General features: G+C 43.2%; 1 protein-coding gene across 3 annotated transcripts in view; it reads right to left on the reverse strand.

Annotated features, from left to right (window-relative positions):
- STX5 (syntaxin 5) overlaps positions 1-24,655 on the reverse strand; it is a 28,451-nt gene that overhangs the window by 3,203 nt on the left and 593 nt on the right. The window contains exons 2-10 of one of the 3 annotated variants that reach the window (XM_082660713.1): positions 24,192-24,283; positions 23,121-23,191; positions 22,900-22,955; positions 22,711-22,781; positions 18,799-18,915; positions 18,667-18,723; positions 18,410-18,491; positions 17,832-17,938; positions 17,541-17,662 (exon numbers count right to left, since the gene is read on the reverse strand). In XM_082660713.1, the coding sequence (XP_082516839.1) occupies positions 17,541-17,662; positions 17,832-17,938; positions 18,410-18,491; positions 18,667-18,723; positions 18,799-18,915; positions 22,711-22,781; positions 22,900-22,955; positions 23,121-23,191; positions 24,192-24,254 (746 nt within the window). In that variant the 5' untranslated portion in view covers positions 24,255-24,283. Of the gene's footprint in view, positions 1-17,540; positions 17,663-17,831; positions 17,939-18,409; positions 18,492-18,666; positions 18,724-18,798; positions 18,916-22,710; positions 22,782-22,899; positions 22,956-23,120; positions 23,192-24,191; positions 24,436-24,655 lie in introns of all 3 variants that reach the window. The other 2 variants (XM_082660712.1, XM_082660711.1) reach the window with 2 other exon arrangements.

Genomic DNA, 24,655 nt, shown 5'->3' on the forward strand with positions numbered 1-24,655 from the left:
TTCTAGCATGGGGCCCAGGAAACTACATACTGAGAACTTTGGACTAAATCAGTGGTTTCTCACGAGGGTGCTCAAATCCAGATCCACTGGCATTTGCAGGAAGCAAACACAAGAATATCTGGGTCTATTTTAAAAACATCATCCTTTCAAATTTTCAGTTTCTTTTTCATATCATTGCACACAAGTTTTCTCTCCTTTGTTATTTCCCTTTTATGTTTCAATCTACTGCCAGATTGCTTCTGAGCAACTCAACTGAAATTGCTGGCACTGATCCAATTAATCCAAGCCCCCTGATCCAAGTAATGCTTGAGGATCCTTAATTCACACTTCCTTTCTCAGGGGCACCAAGAAATAACGACCCCTTTCTCCCTAAAATTCTTTCCACCTCAGCTTCACATCTCTTTGCTTTTTTCTCTCATCTCCCTAAAACTTCCTCCTCAGTCTCTTGGACAGATTCTTCCCTTCACCACATATGCCTGGAATCCATGGGGAGCTGTCCTGTCCTTATTCTCACTTTACCCATTGTCCCTGGGTAGTCTCATCTACCTCCATGGTTTCACCCAGAAGCTGCTGACTCCCAAGTCCTTATCTCTAGCTTAGCCCTCTCTTCTGAGCATTAAGACCATGCATCTCATGCCTCTCAGCTGTCCCAGAACAAACCTCATTCTCCTCACCCAGCACCAGTCTGCGGCCTCTTGCGTTCTCTTCCTATTCCCAGATCCAGGAGGATTAGCTCACAGGAGCAGCGACAAATGTTTGCTAAACCAATGAACAAACGAGTACTAACACCGAAAAATACTTATGACACTTTTTCAAGGAAGACTAGAATGTAAAGTTGTATACATACTATAACTCTAACTTTTTTTTTTTTTTTAAATAAAAGGCTTTCAGTTTTGTTGGCATGTGGGATTTTAGTTCCCTGTCCAGGGGCGGAACCCATGCCCCCTGCAGTGGAAGTGCAGAGTCCTAACCACTGGACCGCCAGGGAATTCCCTAACTATTTAAAACACATATGCAGGGGCTTCCCTGGTGGTGCAGTGGTTAAGAATACACCTGCCAATGCAGGGGGCACGGGTTCAAGCCCTGGTCCGGGAAGATCCCATATGCTGTGGAGCAACTAAGCCCATGCGCCACAACTGCTGAGCCTGTGCACCTAGAGCCCATGTTCCGCAGCAAGAGAAGCCACCGCGATGAGAAGCCTGCACACCACAACGAAGAGTAGCCACCGCTTGCCGCAACTAGAGAAAGCCCGCACGCAGCAACAAAGACCCAATGCAGCCAAAAAAATTAATAATAATAAATTCTTAAAAAAACACACATATGCATTGGGGAAAGAACACAAAGCTTTTATTGATACAAATCTGTTTCTTTGAATCTATAATATTCTAATATTCAAAATACACTGTAGGGCTTCCCTGGTGGCGCAGTGGTTAAGAACCCGCCTGCCAATACAGGGGACACGGGCTCGAGCCCTGGTCCGGGAAGATCCCACATGCCGCGGAGCAACTAAGCCCATGCGCCACAACTACTGAGCCTGCGCTCTAGACCCCACAAGCCACAACCACTGAGCTCACATGCCACAGCTACTACAGCTACTACATGCCACGCACCTACAGCTCCACAACAAGAGAAGCCACCACAATAAGAAGCCCACGCACCGCAACGAAGAGTAGACCCCGAGTAGCCCCTGCTCGCAGAAACTAGAGCGCACACAGCAACAAAGACCCAATGCAACCAAAAAACAAAAACATTGTAGCCTGAAGAGCTCCAGTGTTTATGGCCTAAGTCAGCAATTCAACTGAATTCCCTAGGTCTCAGTTGAACCAGGTAAGAATCAGTCAATTCTCCTGGTTCTAGGATCAAGACTGCTGTCTTCACAGTGCCTTTAAATTGCCCGATTAAATATGTGAGGCTGCTTAATGCACTGGTGTTGGGAAACCTGCTTTATACAAATGCAGGTGTTCACGCAGTTTCACTTGATCAACAACCAGGAGTACAAGCACTCTGCTTGCTAGGTGCTGTGGGGAATAAAGAACATCCAGGCCTGGACATTGCCCGAAGGCATCAGAGCAAGTGGGCGGCAATGTGTGAACCTGCGGATTCCTCAGAACTCCCACACCTCCCCTCCTTGATTCTCTCCACTAATGGCCTTTCTTCTTACCGAACTGAGAACATGGAAGTAGTTTGAAGAATTGGGCAAGGTAAAAAAACCAGGTTCCTGGCCTCATACTTGGAGATTCTGATTCCACAGATGTGAGTGCAGTAGACTGCCAGGAACCTTCATTTTTTTTTTTTCCAGGAGAAAATATATTTTTAAATTAGGTATAGCTGATTTAAGATACTATAGTAATTTCAGGTATAGAACATGGTGACTCAAAATTTTTTGTTTGTTTTTTTGTGTTTTTTTTTGCAGTACGTGGGCCTCTCACTGTTGTGGCCTCTCCCGTTGCGGAGCACAGGCTCCAGACACACAGGCTCAGCGGCCATGGCTCACGGGCCCAGCCACTCCGCGGCATGTGGGATCCTCCCGGACCGGGGCACGAACCTGTGTCCCCTGCATCGGCAGGCGGACGCTCAGCCACTGTGCCACCAGGAAAACCCTCAAAATTTTTACAGATCATACTCCATTTAAAGTTATTATAAAATGTTGGCTATATTCCCTGTGCTGTAGAATATTTACATTCTTGTAGCTTATTTTATATACAGTTTTTATCTCTTAAACCCCTCCCCTATCTTGCCCCTCTCCCTTCCCTCTCCCCATCAGTAACCACTAGTTTGTTCTCTATATCTGTGAATTTGTTTCTGTTTTGTTACATTCATTCATTTTTTTCTTTCCATTTTTTTTAATTGACGTATTGTTGATTTACAATATGTTTTAGATGTACAACAGTGATTCACAATTTTTAAAAGTTATACTCCAATTAGTTATAAACTATTGGCTATATTGTCTGAACTCTACAATGTATCCTGGTAGCTTGTTTTATACACAGTAGTCTGTACCTCTTAATCCCCCACCCGCATGTTGCCCCTCCCCCTTCACTCTCCCCACTGGTAACCACTAGTTTGTTCTTTATATCTGAGTCTGTCTCTTTTTTGTCATATTCAGTAGTTTGTCTTATTTTTTAGATTCCACATAAGTGATATTATACACTATTTGTCTTTGACTTATTTCACTAAGCATAATACACTCCAAGCCTATTCATTGTTGCAAGAGTTGCTGCAAATGGCAAGAGTTCATTCTTTTTATGGCTGAGCAGTATTCCATTGTATACATATACTACCTCTTCCTTATCCATTCACCTGTTGATGGACACCTAGGATGTTTCCATATCTTGGCTATTCTAAATAGTGGTGCTGTGAACACTGGGGTGAATGTACCTTTTCAAATTAGTGTTTTCCATTTTCTTTGGATATATACCCAGGAGTGGAGTGGAACTGCTGGACCATATGGTCGTTCTAATATTTTTACTTTTTTGAGGAAACTCCATACTGTTTCCCACAGTGGCTGCACCAATTTACACTCCCACCAACAGTGCACAAGGGTTCCCTTTTCTCCATATCCTTACCACCATTTGTTATTTGTGGTCTTTTTGATGATAGCCAGTATGACAGGTGTGAGATGCTATCTTATTGTGGTTTTGACTTGCATGTCTCTAATGATTAACAATGTTGAGCATCTTTTCATGTGCCTGTTGGCCATCTGTATGTTTTCATTGGAAAAATGTCTATTCAGGTCTTCTGCCTTTTTTTTTTTTTTGGCCGTGCTGTTCGGCTTACAGGATCCCGGTTCCCTGACCAGGGATCAAACCTGTGCCTCCTGAATTGGGAGTACAGAGTCTTAACCACTGGACCTCCAGGGAAGTCCCTCTACTCATTTTTTGATCGGATTTTTTGATGTTGAGCTGTATGAGCTGTTTATACATTTTGTAAATTAACCCATCAGTCATATCATTTGCAAATATCTTCTATTTTGGTAAGCTATCTTTTTGTTTTGTCGATGGTTTCCTTTGCTGTGCAAAACCTTGATTTGGTCCCATTTGTTTATTTTTGGTTTTGTTTCCTTTGCTTTAGGAGATGGATGCAAAAAATATTGCTATGATTTATGTCAGAGAGTGTTCTGCCTGTGTTTTCTTCTAGGAATTTTATGGTTTCTGGTCTCACATTTAGGGTCTTTAATCCACTTTGAGTTTACTTTTTGTTTTTTTTGATGCACCGTGTGGCTTGTGGGATCTTAGTTCCCTGACCCAGGCCCCTGGCAGTGGAGGCGCAGAGTCCTAACCACTGGACTGCCAGGGAATTCCCACACTTTGAGTTTACTTTTGTATATGGTGCGGGAAAATGCTCCAATTTCATTCTTTTACATGTAACTGTCTGGTTTTCCCAGCACCACTTACTGAAGAGACTGTCTCTTCCCCACTGTATATTGATGCTTCCTGTGTCATAGATTAATTGACCATAAGTGCGTGGGTTTATTTCTGGGCTTTCTATTCTGTTTCATTGATGCGTCTGTTTCTGTTTCAGTACCATAGTGTTTTGATTACTGTAGCTTTGGTACAGTCTGAAGACAGGGAGCATGACAACTCAAGCTCTGTTCTTCTTTCTCAAAATTGTTTTGGATATTGCAAGTCTTTTGTGTCTCCACAAAAGACTAAATGCCATTACTTCACAGGTGAATTCTATCAAACATTTAGAGAAGAGCTAAAACCCATCCTTCTCAAACTCATCCAAAAAACTGCAGAGGAAGGAACACTCCCAAACTCATTCTATGAGGCCACCATCACCCTGATACCAAAACCAGACAAAGATACTACAAAAAAAGAAAATTACAGACCAATAACACTGATGAACATAGATGCAAAAATCCTCAACAGAATACTAGCAAACAGAATCCAACAACACATTAAAAGGATCATACACCATGATCAAGTGGGGTTTATCCCAGGGATGCAAGGATTCTTCAATACACGCAAATCAATCAATGTGATACACCATATTAACAAACTGAAGGAGAAAAACCATATGATCATCTCAATAGATGCAGAAAAAGCTTCTGACAAAATTCAACACCCATTGATGATAAAAACTCTCCAGAAAGTGGGCATAGAGGGAACCTACCTCAACATAATAAAGGCTATATACAACAAACCCACAGCAAACATCATTCTCAATGGTGAAAAACTGAAAGCATTTCCTCTAAGATCAGGAACAAGACAAGGATGTCCACTCTCACCACTATTATTCAACAGTTTTGGAAGTCCTAGCCATGGCAATCAGAGAAGAAAAAGAAATAAAAGGAATACAAATTGGAAAAGAAGTAAAAACTGTCACTGTTTGCAGATGACATGATACTATACATAGAGAATCCTAAAGATACCACCAGAATACTACTAGAGCTAATCAATGAATTTAGTAAAGTTTCAGGATACGAAATTAATGCACAGAAATCTCTTGCATTCCTATACACTAATGATGAAAAATCTGAAACAGAAATTAAGGAAACACTCCCATTTACCATTGCAACAAAAAGAATAAAATACCTAGGAATAAACCTACCTACGGAGACAAAAGACCTGTAGACAGAAAACTATAAGACACTGATGAAAGAAATTAAAGATGATACCAACAGATCGAGAGATAATACCATGTTCTTGGATTGGAAGAATCAATATTGTGAAAATGACTATACTACCCAAAGCAACCTACAGATTCAGTGCAATCCCTATCAAATTACCAATGGCACTTTTTATGGAACTAGAACAAAAAATCTTAAAATTTGTATGGAGACACAAAAGACCCCGAATAGCCAAAGCAGTCTTGAGGGAAAAAAAACAGAGCTGGAGGAATCAGACTCCCTGACTTCAGACTATACTACAAAGCTACAGTAATCAAGACAATATGGTACTGACACAAAAACAGAAACACAGATCAATGGCACAAGACAGAAAGCTCAGAGATAAACCCATGCACCTATGGTCAACTAATCTATGACAAAGGAGGCACAGATATAAAATGGAGGAAAGACAATCTCTTCAATAAGTGGTGCTGGGAAAACTGGACAGCTACATATAAAAGAATGAAATTAGAACACTCCCTAACACCATACACAAAAATAAACTCAAAATGGATTAGAGACCTAAATGTAAAACCGGACACTATAAAACTCTTAGAGGAAAACATAGGCAGAACACTCTTTGATATAAATCACAGCAAGGTCTTTTTTGATCTATCTCCTAGAGTAATGGAAATAAAAACAAAAATAAACAAATGGGACCTAATGAAACTTCAAAGCTTTTGCACAGCAAAGGAAACCATAAACAAGACGAAAAGACAACCCTCAGAATGGGAGAAAATATTTGCAAACGAATCAATGGACAAAGGATTAATCTCCAAAATGTATAAACAGCTCATGCAGCTCAACATTAAAAAAACAAACAACCCAATCAAAAAATGGGCAGAAAACCTAAATAGACATTTCTCCAAAGAAGACATACAGATGGCCAAGAAGCACATGAAAAGCTGCTCAACATCACTAATTATTAGAGAAATGCAAATCAAAACTACAATGAGGTATCACCTCACACCAGTTAGAATGGGCATCATCAGAATATCTACAAACAACAAATGCTGGAGAGGGTGTGGAGTAAAGGGAACCCTCTTGCACTGTTGGTGGGAATGTAAATTGATACAGCCACTATGGAGAACAGTATGGAGGTTCATTAAAAAACTAAAATTAGAATTACCATATGATCCAGCAATCCCACTACTGGGCCTATACCCAGAGAAAACCATAATTCAAAAAGACACATGCACCCCAATGTTCATTGAAGCACTATTTACAATAGCCAGGTCATGGAAGCAACCTAAATGCCCACCGACAGACGAACGGATAAAGATGTGGTACATATATACAATGGAATATTACTCAGCCATAAAAAGGAACGAAATTGGGTCTTTTGTTGAGACGTGGATGGATCTAGAGACTGTCATACAGAGTGAAGTCACAAAGAGAAAAACAAATATTGTATATTAACGTGTGTATGTGGAACCTAGAAAAATGGTACAGACGAACCAGTTTGCAGGGCAGAAATTGAGACAGATGTAGAGAACAAACCTATGGACACCAAGGGGGGCAAAACGGTGGGGGGGTGGAGGCATGGTGTGATGAATTGGGAGATTGGGATTGACATGTGTACACTGATGTGTATAAAACTGATGACTAATAAGAACATGCTGTATAAAAAAATAAAATAAAATAAAAAAGACTACATGCCATTAGTTTTTGATAGGGATTGCACTGAATCTGTAGATTGCCTTGGGTAGTATGGTCATTTTAATAATATTAATTCTTCCAATCCAAGAACATGGAATATTGTTCCATCTGTTTGTGTCCTCTTCAATTTCTTTCATCAGTGTTTTATAGTTTTCCAAGTACAGGTCTTTTACTGCCTTAGATTTATTCCTTTTCTTTTTGATGCGATTGTAAATGAGTTTCCTTAATTTCTCTTTCTGATAGTTTGTTGTTGGTGTATAGAAATTCAACAGATTTCTGTGTATTAATTTTGTATCTCGCAACTTTACTGAATTTATTGATGAGCTCTAGTAGCTTTTTGGTGGCATCTTCCGGGTTTTCTATGTATCATGTCGTTTGCAAACAGTGACAGTTTTACTTATTCCTTTACAATCTGGATTCCTTTTTCTTCTGATTGCTGTGGATACAACTTCCAATACTATGCTGAATAAAAGTGGTGAGAGTGGGTGTCCTTGTTCCTGATCTCGAGGATATGCTTTCAGCTTTCCACTGCTGAGTATGATGTTAGCTGTGGGCTTATCATATATGGCCTTTATTATGTTGAGGAATGTTCTGCCCACTTTGTGAAGAGTTCTTATCATAAATGGATGTTGAATTTTGTCAGAAGTTTTATATGCACCTATTTGAAATGATCTATAATTTTTATTCTTCAATTTGTTAATGTGGTATATCACACTGATTTGTGGATTGAAACATCCTTGCATCCCTGGAATAAGCTCCCAGTTGATCATGGTGTGTATTTTTAATGTATTGGTGGATTCAATCTGCTAATACTTTGTTGAGGATTTTTGTATCTATGTTCATCAGTGATATTGGCCTGTAATTTTATTTTTTGTGATATCTTTGGTTTGGTATCAGGGTGATGCTGGCTTCGTACAATGAGTTTAGGATCACTCCTTCCTCTGCAGTTTTTTGGAATAGTTTGAGAATAGGTGTTAACTCTTCTCGAAACATTTGGTAGAATTCACCTGTGAAGCAATCTGGTCCTGGACTTTTGTTGGAAGTTTTTTAAAATTACTGATTCATTACCGGTAATTGGTCTGTTCATATTTTCTATTTCTTCCTAATTCATCTTGGGAGATTATACGTTTCTAGGAATTTGTTCTCTGCTTCTGGGTTGTCCATTTTATTGGCATATAGTTTTCACAGGAATCTCTTTTGATCCTTTGTATTTCTGTAGTATCAGTTGTAACTTCTCCTTTTTCTGATTTTATTGCCTTAGGCCCTTCCCTCTTTTCTTCTTGATAAGTTTGGCTAAAGGTTTATCAACCTTGTTTATCTCTTCTTACTTTCATTGATCTTTTCTATTTTTTTTAGTCTCTATTTCATTTATTTCTGCCCTACTCTTTATTACTTCTTTCCTCTACTAACTCTGGGTTTGTTTGTTCTTCGTTTTCTAGTTCCTTTAGGTGTAAGGGTAGGTTGTTTGAGATTTTTATTTCCTGAGGCAGGCTTCTATTGCTATAAACTTCCCTCTTAGGACTGCTGTTGCTGCATCCCACAGATTTTGGATTATTGTTTTCATTTTGTGTCCAGATAATTTTTATTTCTTCTTTCATTTCTTCAGTGATCCACTGGTTGTTTAGCAGCATATTGTTCAGCCTCCACTTGTTAGTTTTTTTTGCAGTTTTCTTCTTGTATTTGATTTCTACTCTCATAGCATTGTGGTTGGAAAAGATGTTTGATATGATTTCAGTTTTCTTAAATTTACTAACACTTGGTTTGTGGCCTAGCATGTAATAAATATATCCTGGAGAATGTTCCATATGCACTTGAAAAGAATTTGTATTCTGCTGCTTTTGGAGGAATGTTCTCTATATAAACCCATTTGGTCTAATGTGTCACTTAAGGCCAGTGTTTCCTTATTGACTTCTTGTCTGATGTGTCCATTAATATAAGTGAGATATTAAGGTTCCCTACTATTATTGTGTTAGTGTCAATTTCTTCCTTTATGCCTGTTAATATTGGCTTTATATATTCAGGTGCTCCTATGTCTGGGTGCATGTATGTTTACAATTGTTATATCTTCTTATTGAATTGATCCCTTGATCATTATGTAATGTCCTTGTTTGTCTCTTGTTACAGTCTTTGTTTTAAAGTCTGTTTTGTATGATATAAGTATTGCTACCCAGCTTTCTTTTGATTTCCATTTGCATGGAATACCTTTTTCCATCCCCTCACTTTCAGTCTGTGTGTCCGTCTTTAGATCTTAAGTGAGTCATATATAGGCAGCATATATATGGGTCTTGTTTTTGTATCCATTCAGGCACTCTATGTCTTTTGATTGGGGCACTTAGTCCGTTTACATTTAAAGTAATTATTGATAGGCATGTACTTATTGCCATTTCATTAGTTTTTTGGGGGTTGTTTTTGTAGTTCTTTTTGTTCCTTTCTTCTTTTGTTCTCTTCCCTTATGATGTGATGACTATCTTTGGTGTTACGTTTGAATTCTTTTCTCTTTTTTATATATCTATTACAGATTTTTGGTTTATGGTTACCACGAGGTTTATATATAGCAATCTATAAATATATATATGTGGTTATTTTAAGTTGCTGATCTCTTAAGTTCAAATGTATTTTTACTCCCCTCCCCCACAGTTAGTTTTTGACATCATATTTTACAACTTTTTGTTTTGTGTACCCCTCACTTACTTATTGTAGATATGGGTGATTTTACTTTTTTTTTTTTTTTTTTTTGGTGGTACACAGGCCTCTCACTGCTGCGGCCCCTCCCATTGCGGAGCACAGGCCCTGGATGCGCAGGCCCAGCGGCCATGGCTCATGGGCCCAGCTGCTCCGCGGCATGTGGGATCCTCCCAGTCCGGGGCACGAACCCGTGTCCCCTGCATTGGCAGGCGGACTCTCAACCACTGCGCCACCAGGGAAGCCCTACTCTTTGTCTTTTAATTTTCCTACTAGTTTTGTAAATGGTTAATTTACTACTTTTACTGTATATTTAATTTTACCAATGAGCTTTTTCCTTTCGTAATTTTCATGTTTCTAGTTGTGGCCTTTTCTTTTTTACTTAGGGAAGTCCCTTTAACATTCCTTCTAAAGCTGGTTTGGTGGTGCTGAACTCTTTTAGCTTCTGCTTTTCTGTAAAATTTTTGATTCCCTCATCAAAGCTGAATGAAAACCTTGGCAGGTAGGGTGTTCTTGCCGTAGGTTTTTCCTTTTCATCACTTTAAATATATCATGTCACTCCCTTCTGGACTGCAGAGTTTCTGCTGGAAGAGTCAACTGATAGCCTTATGGGAGTTCTCTTGTACATAACTTAATTTTTCCTTGCTGCTTTTAATACTCCCTGTCTTTAATTTTTGCTGTTTTAATTACAGTGTGTCTTTGTGTGGTCCTCTTCAGGTTGATGCTGTTCGGGACTCTCTAGGTGTCCCGGACCTGGATGTCTGTTTTCTTTCCCAGGTCAGGGAAGTTTTCAGCTATAATGTTATGTCTCCCGATACGTTCCCTGTCTCTTTCTCCCTTCCCCTCTGGGACCCTTATAATGCAGATGTTAGTACACTAGATGTCCCAGAGGTCTGTTAAACTGTTAACTTTTTTTTTTTTCAGTTTCAGTGCTTTCCACTACTCTAATCTTCCAACTCACTGATCCATTCCTCTGTATCATTTAATCTACTGTTGATTCTTTCTAGTGTATTTTTCATTTCAGTTATATTCATCCGTTTGGTTCTTCTTTACATCTTCTAACTCTCTGTTAAGCTTCTCACTATGTTCATCCATTCTTCTCCCAAGTTCCTTGATCATCTTTATGATCATTACCTTGAACTCTTTATCAGGTAGTTTGCCTATATCCACTTCACTTAGTTTCTCTTCTGGGGTCTTAACTTGTTCCTTTGATTGGAACATGCTCCTCTGTTGCTTCATTTTGCCCAATTTGCTGTTTTTATTTTTATGTACCTGGTAGGTTCGTTATGTTTCCTGACCTTAGAGAAACGGCCTTTCGTAGGAGATGTTCTATGCATCCCAGCAGTTCACTTCCCTCTGGTCACCACAGCTATATGCTCTAGGGCTGCCCCATATTGTGTGGGCCCTTCTGCTGTGGTGGGACTGACTAGGCGTAGGTGGCCCAGTAGGCGTGGCTGGCTCCTGGTCTGGTTAGTTGCCAGGCTCTGCCTTGTGCAGTGGCTGCCAGCCATTGGTTGGCAAGATCTTCATTTTTTATAAGCTCTATAGGGGGTTCCTATGAACATCCAGGTTTGGCAACCAATGGTTAAAAGGATGTTTGTTTACTTATTCAACTACTAGGTGTTGAGTCCCAGGCATTTACACAGTGCCATGAGTTCAGCTATCTTGGTCCCTCCCACCAGCATCTGCTTTCCCAGCTCTCTCCAGCTCGTCTCAAAGCCAAGTCCTATACTTATCTACTGGATCCCACTTCCTGTCACCATCTCAAGGACATAACTTTAAGATTCTTCCCCCTGCCTGCTATATTATCAATTTTTATTTCTCTGCTGGATCATTCCCATTAGAATACAAACACATGGGGCTTCCCTGGTGGCACAGTGGTTGAGAATCTGCCTGCCAATGCCGGGGACACGGGTTCAATCCCTGGTCTGGGAAGATTCCACATGCCGTGGAACAACTAAGCCCATGCGCCACAACTACTGAGCCGGCGCTCTACAGCCTGTGAGCCACAGCTACTGAGCCGCGTATCACAACTACTGAAGCCCATGCGCCTAGAGCCCATGCTCCGCAACGAGAAGCCACCACAATGAGAAGCCTGCACACCACAACGAAGAGTAGCCTCCGCTCACTGCAACTAAAGAAAGCCCGTGCACAGCAACGAAGACCCAATGCAGCCAAAAATAAATAAAATAAATAAATTTATTTTTAAAAAAAAGAATACAAACATACTTTTATTTTCTCCCATTCTTTAAAAAAACAAAACAAAAACCTCTTGTCTTCTACTGGACAAACTGGGAACAATCTGAACTATGAAAATAATCATTATCTTAACTAATTGTAATATAAAACATAAATAAAAACCTTAAGCCCGTAATGATAATCAAAAACAAGGAAGAATTAAAACAAAACAAAAAACCTCCTTGGTCACTACTATGGCACCTACTCCGTAACTATTTACTCTGGAAATACAGGAAAATAATTAAGATTTATCCAGTCTGATTAAGATGAACTTCAGCTCATGCAGTTAATAAAGGAAAGCTCTTCTTTACAGAAAAAACACACCCAAATTAGATTAATTAATTCAGACCAGACAAGCATCATAACTGGCTACTAGAAACATTAGGTTAAAGGTTTTTTGGGAACAGGGTATCCCATAAATCACTTGCTGACTGCAAAGAAGAAAATGTACTTTTAAAAGGAGAGATTAGGGCTTCCCTGGTGGCGCAGTGGTTGAGAGTCCGCCTGCCGATGCAGGGAACATGGGTTCGTGCCCTGGTCCAGGAAGATCCCACATGCCGCAGAGCGGCTGGGCCCGTGAGCCATGGCCGCTGAGCCTGCGCGTCCGGAGCCTGTGCTCCGCAACGGGAGAGGGCACAACAGTGAGAGGCCCGCGTACCGTAAAAAAAAAAAAAAGGGAGAGATTTAAAAATAATAATAATAAAATAAATAAATAAATGAAAGGAGAGATTATCTGTTACCACCTTAATCAAGTGATCAAACTTGTTCTAGATAATATAGGGTCAATCTGACATTAAATGCCTCCTAATGAGATGTAATTTGTTGAGATATACATACATCTCAACAAAATAAATATACAGTTATAATTGATTTTTTTTTGGCTGTGCCACATGGCTTGCGGGATTTTAGTTCTCCAACGAGAGATCAAACCCAGGCCCTTGGCAGTGAACGTGCTGAGTCCTAACCAGTGGACCACCAGGGAATTCCTATAGTTGATCATATATATGTATTTCTAGAAGAAGAAAACAGAAAGAAAAAGAGGCAGAAAAAAATCTTGAAGAAATAATGGTCAAATATTCCCTAAACTTCATGAAAGACATAAATTTACAGATTCAAGCAGCTCAGAGAACCCCAAGCAGCATAAATTCAAAGAAGGGGCTTCCCTGGTGGCGCAGTGGTTAAGAATACGCCTGTCAAGCAGGGGACACGGGTTTGAGCCCTGGTCCGGGAAGATCCTACATTCCGCAGAGCAACTAAGCCCGTGTGCCACGACTACTGAGCCTGGGCTCTACAGCCCGCAAGCCACAACTACTAAAGCCTGTGCTCATAGAGCCCCTGCTGCACAACAAGAGAAGCCACGACAATGAGAAGCCTGCGCACCGCAATGAAGAGTAGCCTACACTCACCACAACTAGAGAAAGCCTGCACACAGCAACGAAGACCCAACACAGCCCCAAATAAGTAAATAAATAAATAAATAAATTCAAAGAAAACCACATCTAAGTACATAAACCATCAACTGTGAAAATCCAAATATAAGAAAAAAAAGTATTAAAAAGCAGCCAGGGACTCCCCTGGTGGCACAGTGGTTAAGAATCCACCTGCCAACACAGGGGACATGGGTTTGAGCCCTGGTCCAAGAAGATCCCACACGCTGCAGAGCAACTAAGCCTGTGCGCCACAACTACTGAGCCTGCACTCTAGAGTCCATGAGCCACAACTACTGAAGCCCACGTGCCTAGAGTCCATGCTCTGCAACAACAGAAGCCACCACAGTGAGAAGCTGGTACACCACAGCGAAGAGCAACCCCTGCTCGCTGCAACTAGAGAAAGCCCGCGCAGCAATGAAGACCCACCACAGCCAAAAATAAATAAATAAACTTATTTTAAAAAAAAGAAAAGTAAAAGTGGGCTTCCCAGGTGGCACAGTGGTAAAGAATCCACCTGCCAATGCAGGGCACATGGGTTTGAGCCCTGGTCCAGGAAGATCCCACACGCTGCAGAGCAACTAAGCCCATGCACCACAACTACTGAGCCTGCGCTCTAGAGCCTGCGAGCCACAACTTATGAAGCCCATGTGCAACAACTACTGAAGCCCGCATGCCTAGAGCCTGTGCTCCACAACAAGAGAAGCCACTGCAATGAGAAGCCCGTGCACTGCAACAAAGAGTAGCCCCTGCTCTCAGCAACTAGAGAAAACCTGTGTGCAGCAGTGAAGACCCAATGCAGCCAAAAATTAAATAAGTGAATAAATAAATTTATAAAAAAAAAAGAAAAGTAAAAGTATTTGTCATCAGCAGAACTGCACTACAAAAAGTACTAAGGAAAATTCTCCAGGTTAAAGGGAAGTGATGGAAACTGGATATTCGGGAAGAAATGAAGAGCACTGGAAACAGTAAATATATGAATAAGTATAAAAGACTATTTTTTCCTCTTTATTTCTGTAAGATAAAAATTATACTATTATGGAGTTTATAAAGTATGTAGATGCAACAAATATGACAACTATAACATAAAAGATGGAGGAGAGGGTTGCAAACTTCTCACATTTTATATGAAGCTGACTGTGAAAAGTTAATGATGCATACTGTAATCCCTAGAGCAACCACTGGATAAAAAAAAAGCAATTACATATAGCTAAAATACCAACAGACAAATTTAAATGGAATTAAAATTTTTTTTTCAACTGTTCAAAAGACAGGAAAGAAGGAAGAGAGGAACAAAAAACAGAAGGGAAAAACAGGAAAAAAAAATAGTAAAATGGTAGGCCTAAATCCAACCTTAGCAAAAATTATTAACTATTAATGAACTAAATACTCCAATTAAATTCTCAGCTCTCATCTTGCTTGGCCTATAAGCAAAATTTGTCACAGCTGATTATTCTTTCCCTGAATCATTTTCTTCTCCTGGCTCCTAGGACACCACATTCATTTATTTTTCTTCCTACCTCACAAACTGTGCTCCTGTTCAGTGCCCTCCCTCAGAACTACGAATTGAGTCCAGAAATAGCCCTGGGACTCAGTGCTTGATCCTCCTCTTTCTTAGAACTCACTTGGCCTAGTTTCAAAGTCCAATGCTGCCCACTCTTGGCCCAGACCTGTCTCCTCAACTCCTTATATCTATAGGCCTGTTCACTATCTCCACCCAGATGTCTAACAAACAAACAACTGTCCACCTCGTTGGACGTGTCCAACACAACTTATTTTGCCCCAAATCTACTCTACCCTGAGTAACCAGCCCTATTTCAAGTGAAGAGCATGAATCCCTTTGATTGCTCACATCAAAAGCCTGGAGTTATCATAAACTCCTCTTTTTCTCTCATGCCCTGCATTCAGTTCATCAAGCAATTGATCCTATTGGTTCTACCTCCAAAATACATCCAGAGTGCAACTACTACTCATACAACCTTGGTCCCAGCAACCATCACCTCTTGCCTAGATTACTGAAAAGGCCTCTGCATCCATCTCCCTGCTTCTATCCTAGGTCCTTACAATCTGTTCTGACTACAGCAACCAAATGATTCTTTTAAAATAGAAGTCAGAGGGAATCCCCTAGCGGTTCAGTGGTTAGGACTTGGCGCTTTCACTGCGGTGGCTTGGTTCAATCCCTGGTCAAGGAACTAAGATCCCACAAGCTACGCAGTGCGGCCCAAAAAATAAATAAATAAAACAGAAGTCAGATAGTACAACCGTTCATCAAAACCCTGCAGTGGCTCCCCATGTCACTCAGAGTAAATGCTAAATCCTCACACTGGCTTTAAAAGGCCCCACATGATCTGGTCTCCCATTTCCCCTCTAACCTCACCTGGTACTACTCTCCTTCTCACCCGTCCCCAGATGCAGTGGCTTCTTTGCTGTCCTTTAACTCATCAGACATATTCTTGCCTGAAGGCCTTTACACTGGTTCTTCCCTCTGCCTGGTACTCTTCTCCATATATCCACACGGCAAACTCCCTTACCTTCCCCCTTCTTGGATAGACGCCATCTTCTTAATAGGGCCTCTCTTAACAACCATCCTATTTAAAATTACAACTTGCTCCTCCAAACCTAGAACTCCTGATTAGTTTACCCTACTCTACTTTTATTTATGGATTTATCACTGGGCAAAAATATATACTGGACCATTTACTTATTTTGTGTATTTTAACTTATCTGTCTCCCCTACTACAATGTATATTCTCCAAGGGGAGGGTTCTTTGTCTCTTTCATCCTCGACTGTATCTCCATAACTGACTGAATGAACGCTAAGTGCCAAAGAGGAGCAGATAAAATGCCTCGTGCAGTAGCAGGGGGCACCAGGAGAGCAGAGAGGCCTTCCCGTGCGTGGGCTCTGCCTACCTCCCTCCAGTCTTATCTTGTACCTCTCTCTTCCTGTTCATTGCTTTCCAGCTACACTGGCCTTCTTGATTCTTTTTTCTTTTAATTTAAAAAAAAATAATTTATTTGGTTGCGTTGGGTCTTCCTTGCTGCACGCGGGCTTTCTCTAGTTGCATCGAGCGGGGGCTATTCTTCATTGCAGTGCGCAGGACTCTCATTGCAGTGGTTTCCCTTGTTGTGGAGCTTGGGCTTTAGGCGCGCAGGCTTCAGTAGCTGTGGCACGTGGGCTCAGTAGTTGTGGCTCGCGGCTCTAGAGCGCAGGCTCAGTAGTTGTGGTGCACATGCTTAGTTGCTCCGTGGCCTGTGGGATCTTCCTGGACCAGGGATCGAACCCATGTCCCCTGCACTGGCAGGCGGATTCTTAACCACTGTGCCACCAAGGAAGTCCCTTGATTCTTTAATACAGCAAGACTGTCCCATCGTAGGGCCTTTGCTCCAGCTGTCCACACTGCCTAGACAACTCTTACCCTCTCCTTTGCATGGTTGGATCCCTCTTCTTTGCATGGTTGGATCCTTCTTGTAGTTCATGTCTCTGCTTAAATATCAAGTCTTCAGAGCAGCCTTCCCTGCCACCCAATCTGATATACCTCCTCCATCACTTTCTGAACACCTCATCCTACTTTAATTCTCAGTATAGCCCTTATCAGTACCTGAAAATTTCTTCTCAATTCTTTTTAACAGCTATCCTCACCCGCACTATTAAATTCCGTACTACAAAGTAAGCTCCACAAAATAGACTTAACTGTGCTGTTGATCACCGTACCCCCAGCACCTAGGACAGTGCTTGACAAGGAACAGGTGCTCAATTAACACTTGTTGAGTGGATGGAGGCAGGTGAACTTGACCCTGTGGGTGGACAGGATTCACTCTTCTCTTCCAAAGGGCATCAAGCTGTCCCTGGGGACCTTTAGCATGCCAATCCACAGGGAAGAGAAGGCTCCTGTTTTTGAAGTTAAGGAGAGAAAGAATCTCACCTCTGAATGGTTTCTTCCTGTTCCTTAACCATGTGTGCCAACTGCTGGAAGATGGAGCCCAGCTCAACAATTGTGGACTCAATATTCTGCATGGTGTCTGCCCGGCTCTGGATGTAGGAATCCTTCAGAGGAGAGACAGCATACATGAGCACTGGGAGCTTCTGCAGGGGAGGGCCTGCCTCTTTAGGACCCTCCACTTTGCCATTCCACCCATGGCACATTCCAAACACTTGCTTGTGACCACAGAGGAAAACAGAGGAGCAACTCCTCCCAAGCTCAGAGCGTGGATACCTGCTCATCAATGAGCTGCAGCTGCTGGCTGGTCCTAGAGTCCATCATGTCAATGGCCACGTCCCCAGAGGCTCGAGACTCCGCCCCCAAAACCACAGCACCGCCCCCTGGGGGAAGAAAGAAGACATGGCACTTCTTAGTGGTTGAAAGGTTCAAAGCCCACATGCTCTGGATTTGAATCCCAGCTCTGGCACTTACTAGCCTTGTGACCCTGGACAAGTCATTTAACCTCTCTGAGCCTCAGTTTCCTCACCTGTAAAATGGGGGATAACAATAGTTGCTTTCTCAAAAGGTGGTTGTGAAAATTAAATGACAGAATGGGAATACAACGAGTAAGTGCAAAAAAAATTAGAAACTGTCATTCTTCTGAACATGATTGAATTCACCCCCAACACTGAGAATGCTGGAGACTAGGTGTGGATCATAAATCCCAGCAATCAGGTCTGACCTCTAAGAGACAAAGCCTAGCAACCTCCTTGGCCCTCCATTCTCCTACCCAACCCCTGCCTTTGGAAGATACCAGAACTGGAGTAACTAAGCCTTATCCCTCAGGGCTCCCTGTATTGCCTGTGACTTACCTAGGTGGTTGGGGGCAAGGGGCAGGGCTGACACGGGTGCCCGGGAGAACTGCTCCCGCCGGCTCCTCTGCTGCTTCAGGTTCTAAGGTTGGGGAAGAAATGCAAAGGTCCTGAGGCTGCTGGAAAGCGGGCACGTTAAAGAGATTCCTCCTAGTGCCCATGACCCTGTTGCCCTTGCCCTTCCACTTGTCCCCTTCCCACTTCCCTCTGGGGCCCTCACCCCTGATTCCTATCCCTCCTACACAGATTCTTCTCACCTCTGTCCTCACTTCTAAAACTGATTTGAAGTCATTGGACATGGAGGCCAGTTTTGACTGAAAGAAAAGGAGAGAGGGTCAGCCAGAGAAGACGCCTTCCTCCCTTCTGCCTCTCCCTCCCCCGGGTCCCACCTGCAGGGAGACCACGATGGTGTTGGAATGGGTTTGCAGGTGCCGGCCGCTCTGGCTGCCCTTGGCTCTCACGAAATCTTGAAGCTGGGCGATTTGTTTGTTAAGGCTGTTGATGTCCTGGTGAAAGAGCCAACAGAAAAACTGAGTATCAACCATGGGGTCCTCAGCCAGCATCTCTCCCACATGGACATCTCTGGCAGGGACGGCAGGGTGGACATTACTAGCAGGGGTGATGGTATCTCGGACAGACCAGAAGGGCCTGCTGGGATAGTCCAAGCTCTGTACTTTGCTCAGGCTCAGTGCCTGCGGGGTAGAGCCAGAAAGAGGTGAAATATGGCCCCGTCCATTCATAAAGACCTGAGGTGTTTACTCCCTCCACCCTGCTGTCCTACCCCCACTGTGAGGCCATGCTCATGGCCATAGAACCCTTCAAAAGGCCAAAATCTCAGACCCAGAGCATGCTGAGCAACAAAGCATCTGTGCTGTACTCAGGAGACAGGAAGAGTCAAAGGCACCATGGCTTCCCAGAAGCATCAACGAAATGGTTTTTATATACAGAATTCCTTTTAAAAATTACTATTGCAAAAGAGTGAAAGATGTGACTTGTCTAACGTTATACACGATGAATTAGTAGCACAGCCAGGCTTTCTACACCAGGCCAATGGATTATCTGCTTCCCAATCCTGCCTGCCAAGGGCCTCGTGAGACAAGGGAGATGAAGGAGGCGGCTGGGAGTGGCAGAGAAAGCTTGCCGCCCCAGGACAGCGAAGTCCAGGGAAAGACCAGAGGAAGAAGAGGAGGGGGAGAGGGAAGAGGTCAAAAGTAGTGAGCTCAAGATACAGGCTAAGAAAAAAACTAGATTAGGGGCTTCCCTGGCGGCACACTGGTTAAGAATCCACCTGCCAATGCAGGGGATGAGGTTTGAGCCCTGGTCCGGAAGAACCCACATGCCGCGGAGCAACTAAGCCCGTGTGCCTCAACTACTGAGCCTGCGCTCTAGAGCCTGCGAGCCACAATTACTGAGCCCACGAGCCACAACTACTGAAGCCCGCGCTCCTAGAGCCCGTGCTCTACAACAAGAGAAGCCACTGCAATGAGAAGCCCATGCGCTGCAACGAAGAGTAGCCCCCGCTTGCCGCAACTAGAGAAAGCCCGCGGGCAGCAACAAAGACCCAACGCAGCCAAAATGTAAATAAATAAATAAAAGTTAAAAAAAAAAACCCAAAAAACTAGATCAGGCAACTTCTAGAGTCCCTCCAATAGTACCCCCAGTTAGTATTCCTCCAATTAGTATCCTAGCCCCAAAGATTCTCTCGAGACCCCTGGACGATTTCTGCTGCTGACTGCTCTGTCCCTTCAGAGTTAATGGAGCCTGCTCACAGCCATGTGTCCAAAACTGCATTCCAGGTTTTTCCCCCATAAAATCTCCTCCCCCCGGAACTTAGAAAATGGCACTACTCCCCACTTAGTTGCCCAAGCTAGAAGCTTCTAAGTCACATACTGACATCTCCTTAACCCAACCTATATGCCACAGCACAACCATAACCTGCATTGAGCGTTTACTACATACTCAGCACTTTGTGAACAGAACAGCAGTCTCGGGTTTGATTACTGTGCGCCATGCAACCTGCTAAGCAGCTTATGACTTTCTCTTAACTTAACATAGAAAACAACTCTTAATTTCCCCCCCAGTTATTCCCCCTTCCTTCTTTGCCACTTTGGTAAATGGTACCACCGCTCACCAGGTGCTCAGACGAAAACCTTAAGAAATCATCCTCAATTCCTCTCTCTTCCCTTAATCCACACGGAACCCACAAAGAACCCAGCTGATTCCAACATATACTCTGAATGTGTCCACTCATCTCCTTCTCTAACAAAGCTACCCTAGTCCAAACTGTCCTCTCTCTAAAAATTGCCCAGAGCCTCCTAAGTGATCTTCCTTTTAGAATTTGCCCCCTACAATCCACTTTCCACACAACCACCAGAGTGACCTTCTAAACCAAAAATAGTGCATGTCATTCCCCTGCTTCAAAATCTTCCAAGAGCTTCCCACTAAATTTAGTACACGATCCAAATTCCTCACCTAGCTTACACGGGCTATGTGGTCGCGCCCCACTCACTCCTCTGACCTCACCCCCCCCACAGGCCTCCTTCTCACTGGCTGTGCTGCAGCCACACTGGCCTGTTTCACAGCCTTTCACATCAAGGCTGCCCAGGCCTCGGGGCCTTTCCCTTTGCTATTCCCATTTTCTGGAATGTGCCCCCGTCAGATCTCTGGATGACCAACTTTCTCCTTACCATTCAGGTCTCTATGTCCCTTCCTCAGCCAAACCATCCTCTATCACCCCATGTAAAGTAGGCCCCTACCCTGAGGAACTCACTCACCTCATTTCTTTAATAGGATGTGCCACTACCTGAAACTGTCTTTTCTGTTTGCTTGTATAGCGTCTAGTTCACCCATTCCGCAAGGAAGTTGCCAAGGTCAGGGACCGCATTTGTCTTGTTCACTGCTCAATCCCCAGAACCAGGCAGCCAAAGTCACTCAATAATGTGAGTGATTGAAAAAATAAACTAATAAATCCTTGTAACAACCCTGTGACGTGGGTACTGTTATTATCCCCTTTTTACTTATAAGGGAACTGAAGCTCAGAGTAGTTAGGTAGCTTACGCAAGGTCACACCATGATTGGTGAGCCTGGGATTTGAAGTCTGTCTAAATCCAGTCAGCGGTTCTTAAATGCCTATGCGATAATGCCCCAGTAATTAACGGAACCCTCTCTTTTCTACTCAGCACAGCATCTCCTGAATGTATCTGCCCTTTGGCCTCTGCCATAATCATCTTCATACTGGACAACTGCACAAGCCTCCTCCCTAGCCTCCCTGACCGTTCATGCTCCAGGGTGTTCCTTTTTCCCCCATGGTCATTCAATTTCTCATTTTATTCTTATTACATTGTTCCGGGAAAGGAACAAATAACACTGTTAGAACTGCTATACTAGGGTCTTGCAGACAGAATTGGAATCCACGTTCTAATCGTCTTTGCAGCCCACACACTTCAGAGTGATTCCACACTCCTTAGCAAGCCCCCATGAGGATCTTCACAGACAGCTACCAGTCTACCTTTTCAGTCTCATTTGCTGCCAATCACTCAATTCAATCAACAAATACTGAGTACCTAATACATGCCAGACACTGCTACAGGCATTTGGGATACATCCATGAACAAACAGAAAGAAAAATCTCTACTCTTATGGCATTAGCACTTTTTTTTTCTTTTTTTGAGGAAGATGACTTAAGTGGGAGAAAACGAACAATAAACATAAGTTAACTATAGAGACCATTAAAATGTAACAAGTGCTATAAAAAAGAAAATAGAGCAAGATAAGCGAGATCAGAGTTGGTTGCTGGGGTAGTAAACAGCATAGTGACAGTAGGCCTCCCTGAGCAGGTGATAGCTGAGCAAAAACTTGAACTTTCCCTTTTATAAGACATGCTTCTGCACACAGTTTCCCTTGTCTGGCACGTTCTTCCACTGCTTCTCCACAAGCCTTGAAACCAGCTCAGATGTCACATCCTCAATAAAATCTTTCCCAGTGTCCCCAGACTATCTCATTCATCTTTTCATAAGATCTTTTCTGTACCACTTGCCTCCTATTCATTGTAAGTGTGAGTTTATGAGGCTGGATACCTCTTCTAGACAATAAGCCCTTGAAGGCAGGTATCTTGCCTCGTAATGTTTGTGTGGCAAGTGCCCAGCACGGTGCTTTGTACACAGTAGAAGATCACTGACACACTGGATGAGCGGGATGTTTAGGGCTGGCTCTAGAAACTTTTCTCTGGGACCCTAGAGCAAGAAAAATGATGGAAGTGATCCAATTGAAATGCTGGGCTCTCCCGATCGCTAGTCGCTCACCTGTTTGATAATATAAGTTAGCTCCTCAATTTCCACTGCTTTATCATCAAAGAGGGACTTGCGCTTTGCCACTGCAGAGACAAACAAGAAGTCACGACAGGTGAGGCTGAAGACCAGGCTCAGGGAGTATGGTTCCTCCGCCCTCCCGGGTTCACTGCCCCAGTTCTGAAAGGCCCCGAGAACACTCACAGATTGTCAGCTTCTCCAGCTTGGCAAATGTGTTGCTGAGGTCTTTCCCAATGCGCCTGCAAACGAGCATTAATGGGAACACTGCGGGAAGGGAAGGAGAGGGCCTTTCCCACATTAGCACCAGCACAACCAATCCCAGTCCTTACGGCCAAGGTCACCACAGGCAAGGCTACCTCTCCTCAGACACTGGTCATCCCACCACATAACTTCTGTCAACTCACTTGGCCATGAGGGTGAATTCACTGCGCTGCCGGACAGCACGCAGAGTTGGCTTGTTTGTCTGGATTCCATTCTGAAAAGCAACGTCAAGAGGTAAAACTTTAGTTTTCCCTCCCCATTTCCAGCTTTCACTGTTCCTCAGGTGTCTACTAAACTCACCCTCTAACACTAGTGGCATCCTCCACCAGACGGTCCATACAGGTAGACCTGGGTTCAGATCTAGGTGCCACCTCTTACTACATAGGGGGCTTGGGGCAAGTTGCTTAAACCATTCTGAATCTCTACTTCCTCTTCTGTAAAATGAAGACAATCCACACATCTCTTGTTCTTGCTAAGATTAAAAAACCTAAGGGTTGTAAATTATTTTAGCCAAATACCAGGTCCATTCTAAGCACTAAATAAATGGTTACTAGTATTACCATTCTATTCCTCCAATCCGGGAATCAGAGAGGATAAATGTAAAACTCTTGGAGATCATACAGAAGAGAAACTAACAAGAGCTGACCAGTAAAAATATTTTAAATTACATTTATTCAGGTTCCACTTGGATTCAGAAAGTCTGGACCAAGACAAATCTAATTTTTAAAAAAGCACTCCAAAGTGGTTTTGATTAAAACTACTTATTTAGAAACCTTCCTTCATTTTACAGATACAAAACCTGAGATCCAACTAGATTAACTTCTGTGTTGTCACAGAGCAAAAGTGGTAAAATTATACTGGAACTAGAATTCAAAGTGCTTGTCTCTGAGCTAAAAGCTCTTTCGAGAACCTGTTCTTCATCCAAACCAAATATACTTGCAGCCACCTCTTGCGCTGAGATATTCCTTCCAGAATAGCAACCCTACGCTCAGGGAATTCCTGATTTAAAAAAAAAAAAAAAAGCCTCGATCCTTACCTCTGGATTAGCTAGCCCACCTCTTCTCTGTTGCTTGGTAGATCCTACCACCCTCTCCAAGCTGGACCAGTTCTCCATCGGGCTCCCCCAAGAATTACTTCAATCAACGGTGCTGGAGCACCGCGTCTCCCAGGTCTGAGTATGAGTCACTCTTGCCTTTCCCACTCCAGGTCCTTACCTGACGGCTCTGCAGGGACTTGCAGGCAGACAGGAACTCCTGGGTCCGATCCCGGCAGGACATGGTGTCGGGAAGGGGAGGGACCAGGGCCACTGGGGGGGGCAGAGGGGCGATGTCGCTGCTGCTAGTGCCAGCAGTTGCAGGGGACAGGACCTGTGTCTTTGAGAGACCCAGGTAGACACCCTGATCCGTGTTCTTAGACCCGTAGCGTTTCCGCGGGATCATTGAGACGCATAACCTTGGACTGTGGTGGAGGGGAGAGTGTCATTCCCCAGGCAGCCTCCTTCCCCACAAATCCCCCCCAACCAGCAGATCCTCGGGGCCCCTTTGCACTTGGCACGGACTTTCGCGCCCGAAGCCACCCGCAGATCCTGGGGCCGACCCGCAGCGGGCAGGACCCCGCTTCTTCTCTGGCCCAAGCCGTCCGGCTCCTCAGACTCTTCTTCCAACTTGGTTCTGGCGGC

Source organism: Grampus griseus (assembly GCF_964374135.1).
Source record: "Grampus griseus genome assembly, chromosome: 8".
Classification (NCBI taxonomy): Eukaryota; Metazoa; Chordata; class Mammalia; order Artiodactyla; family Delphinidae; genus Grampus; species Grampus griseus.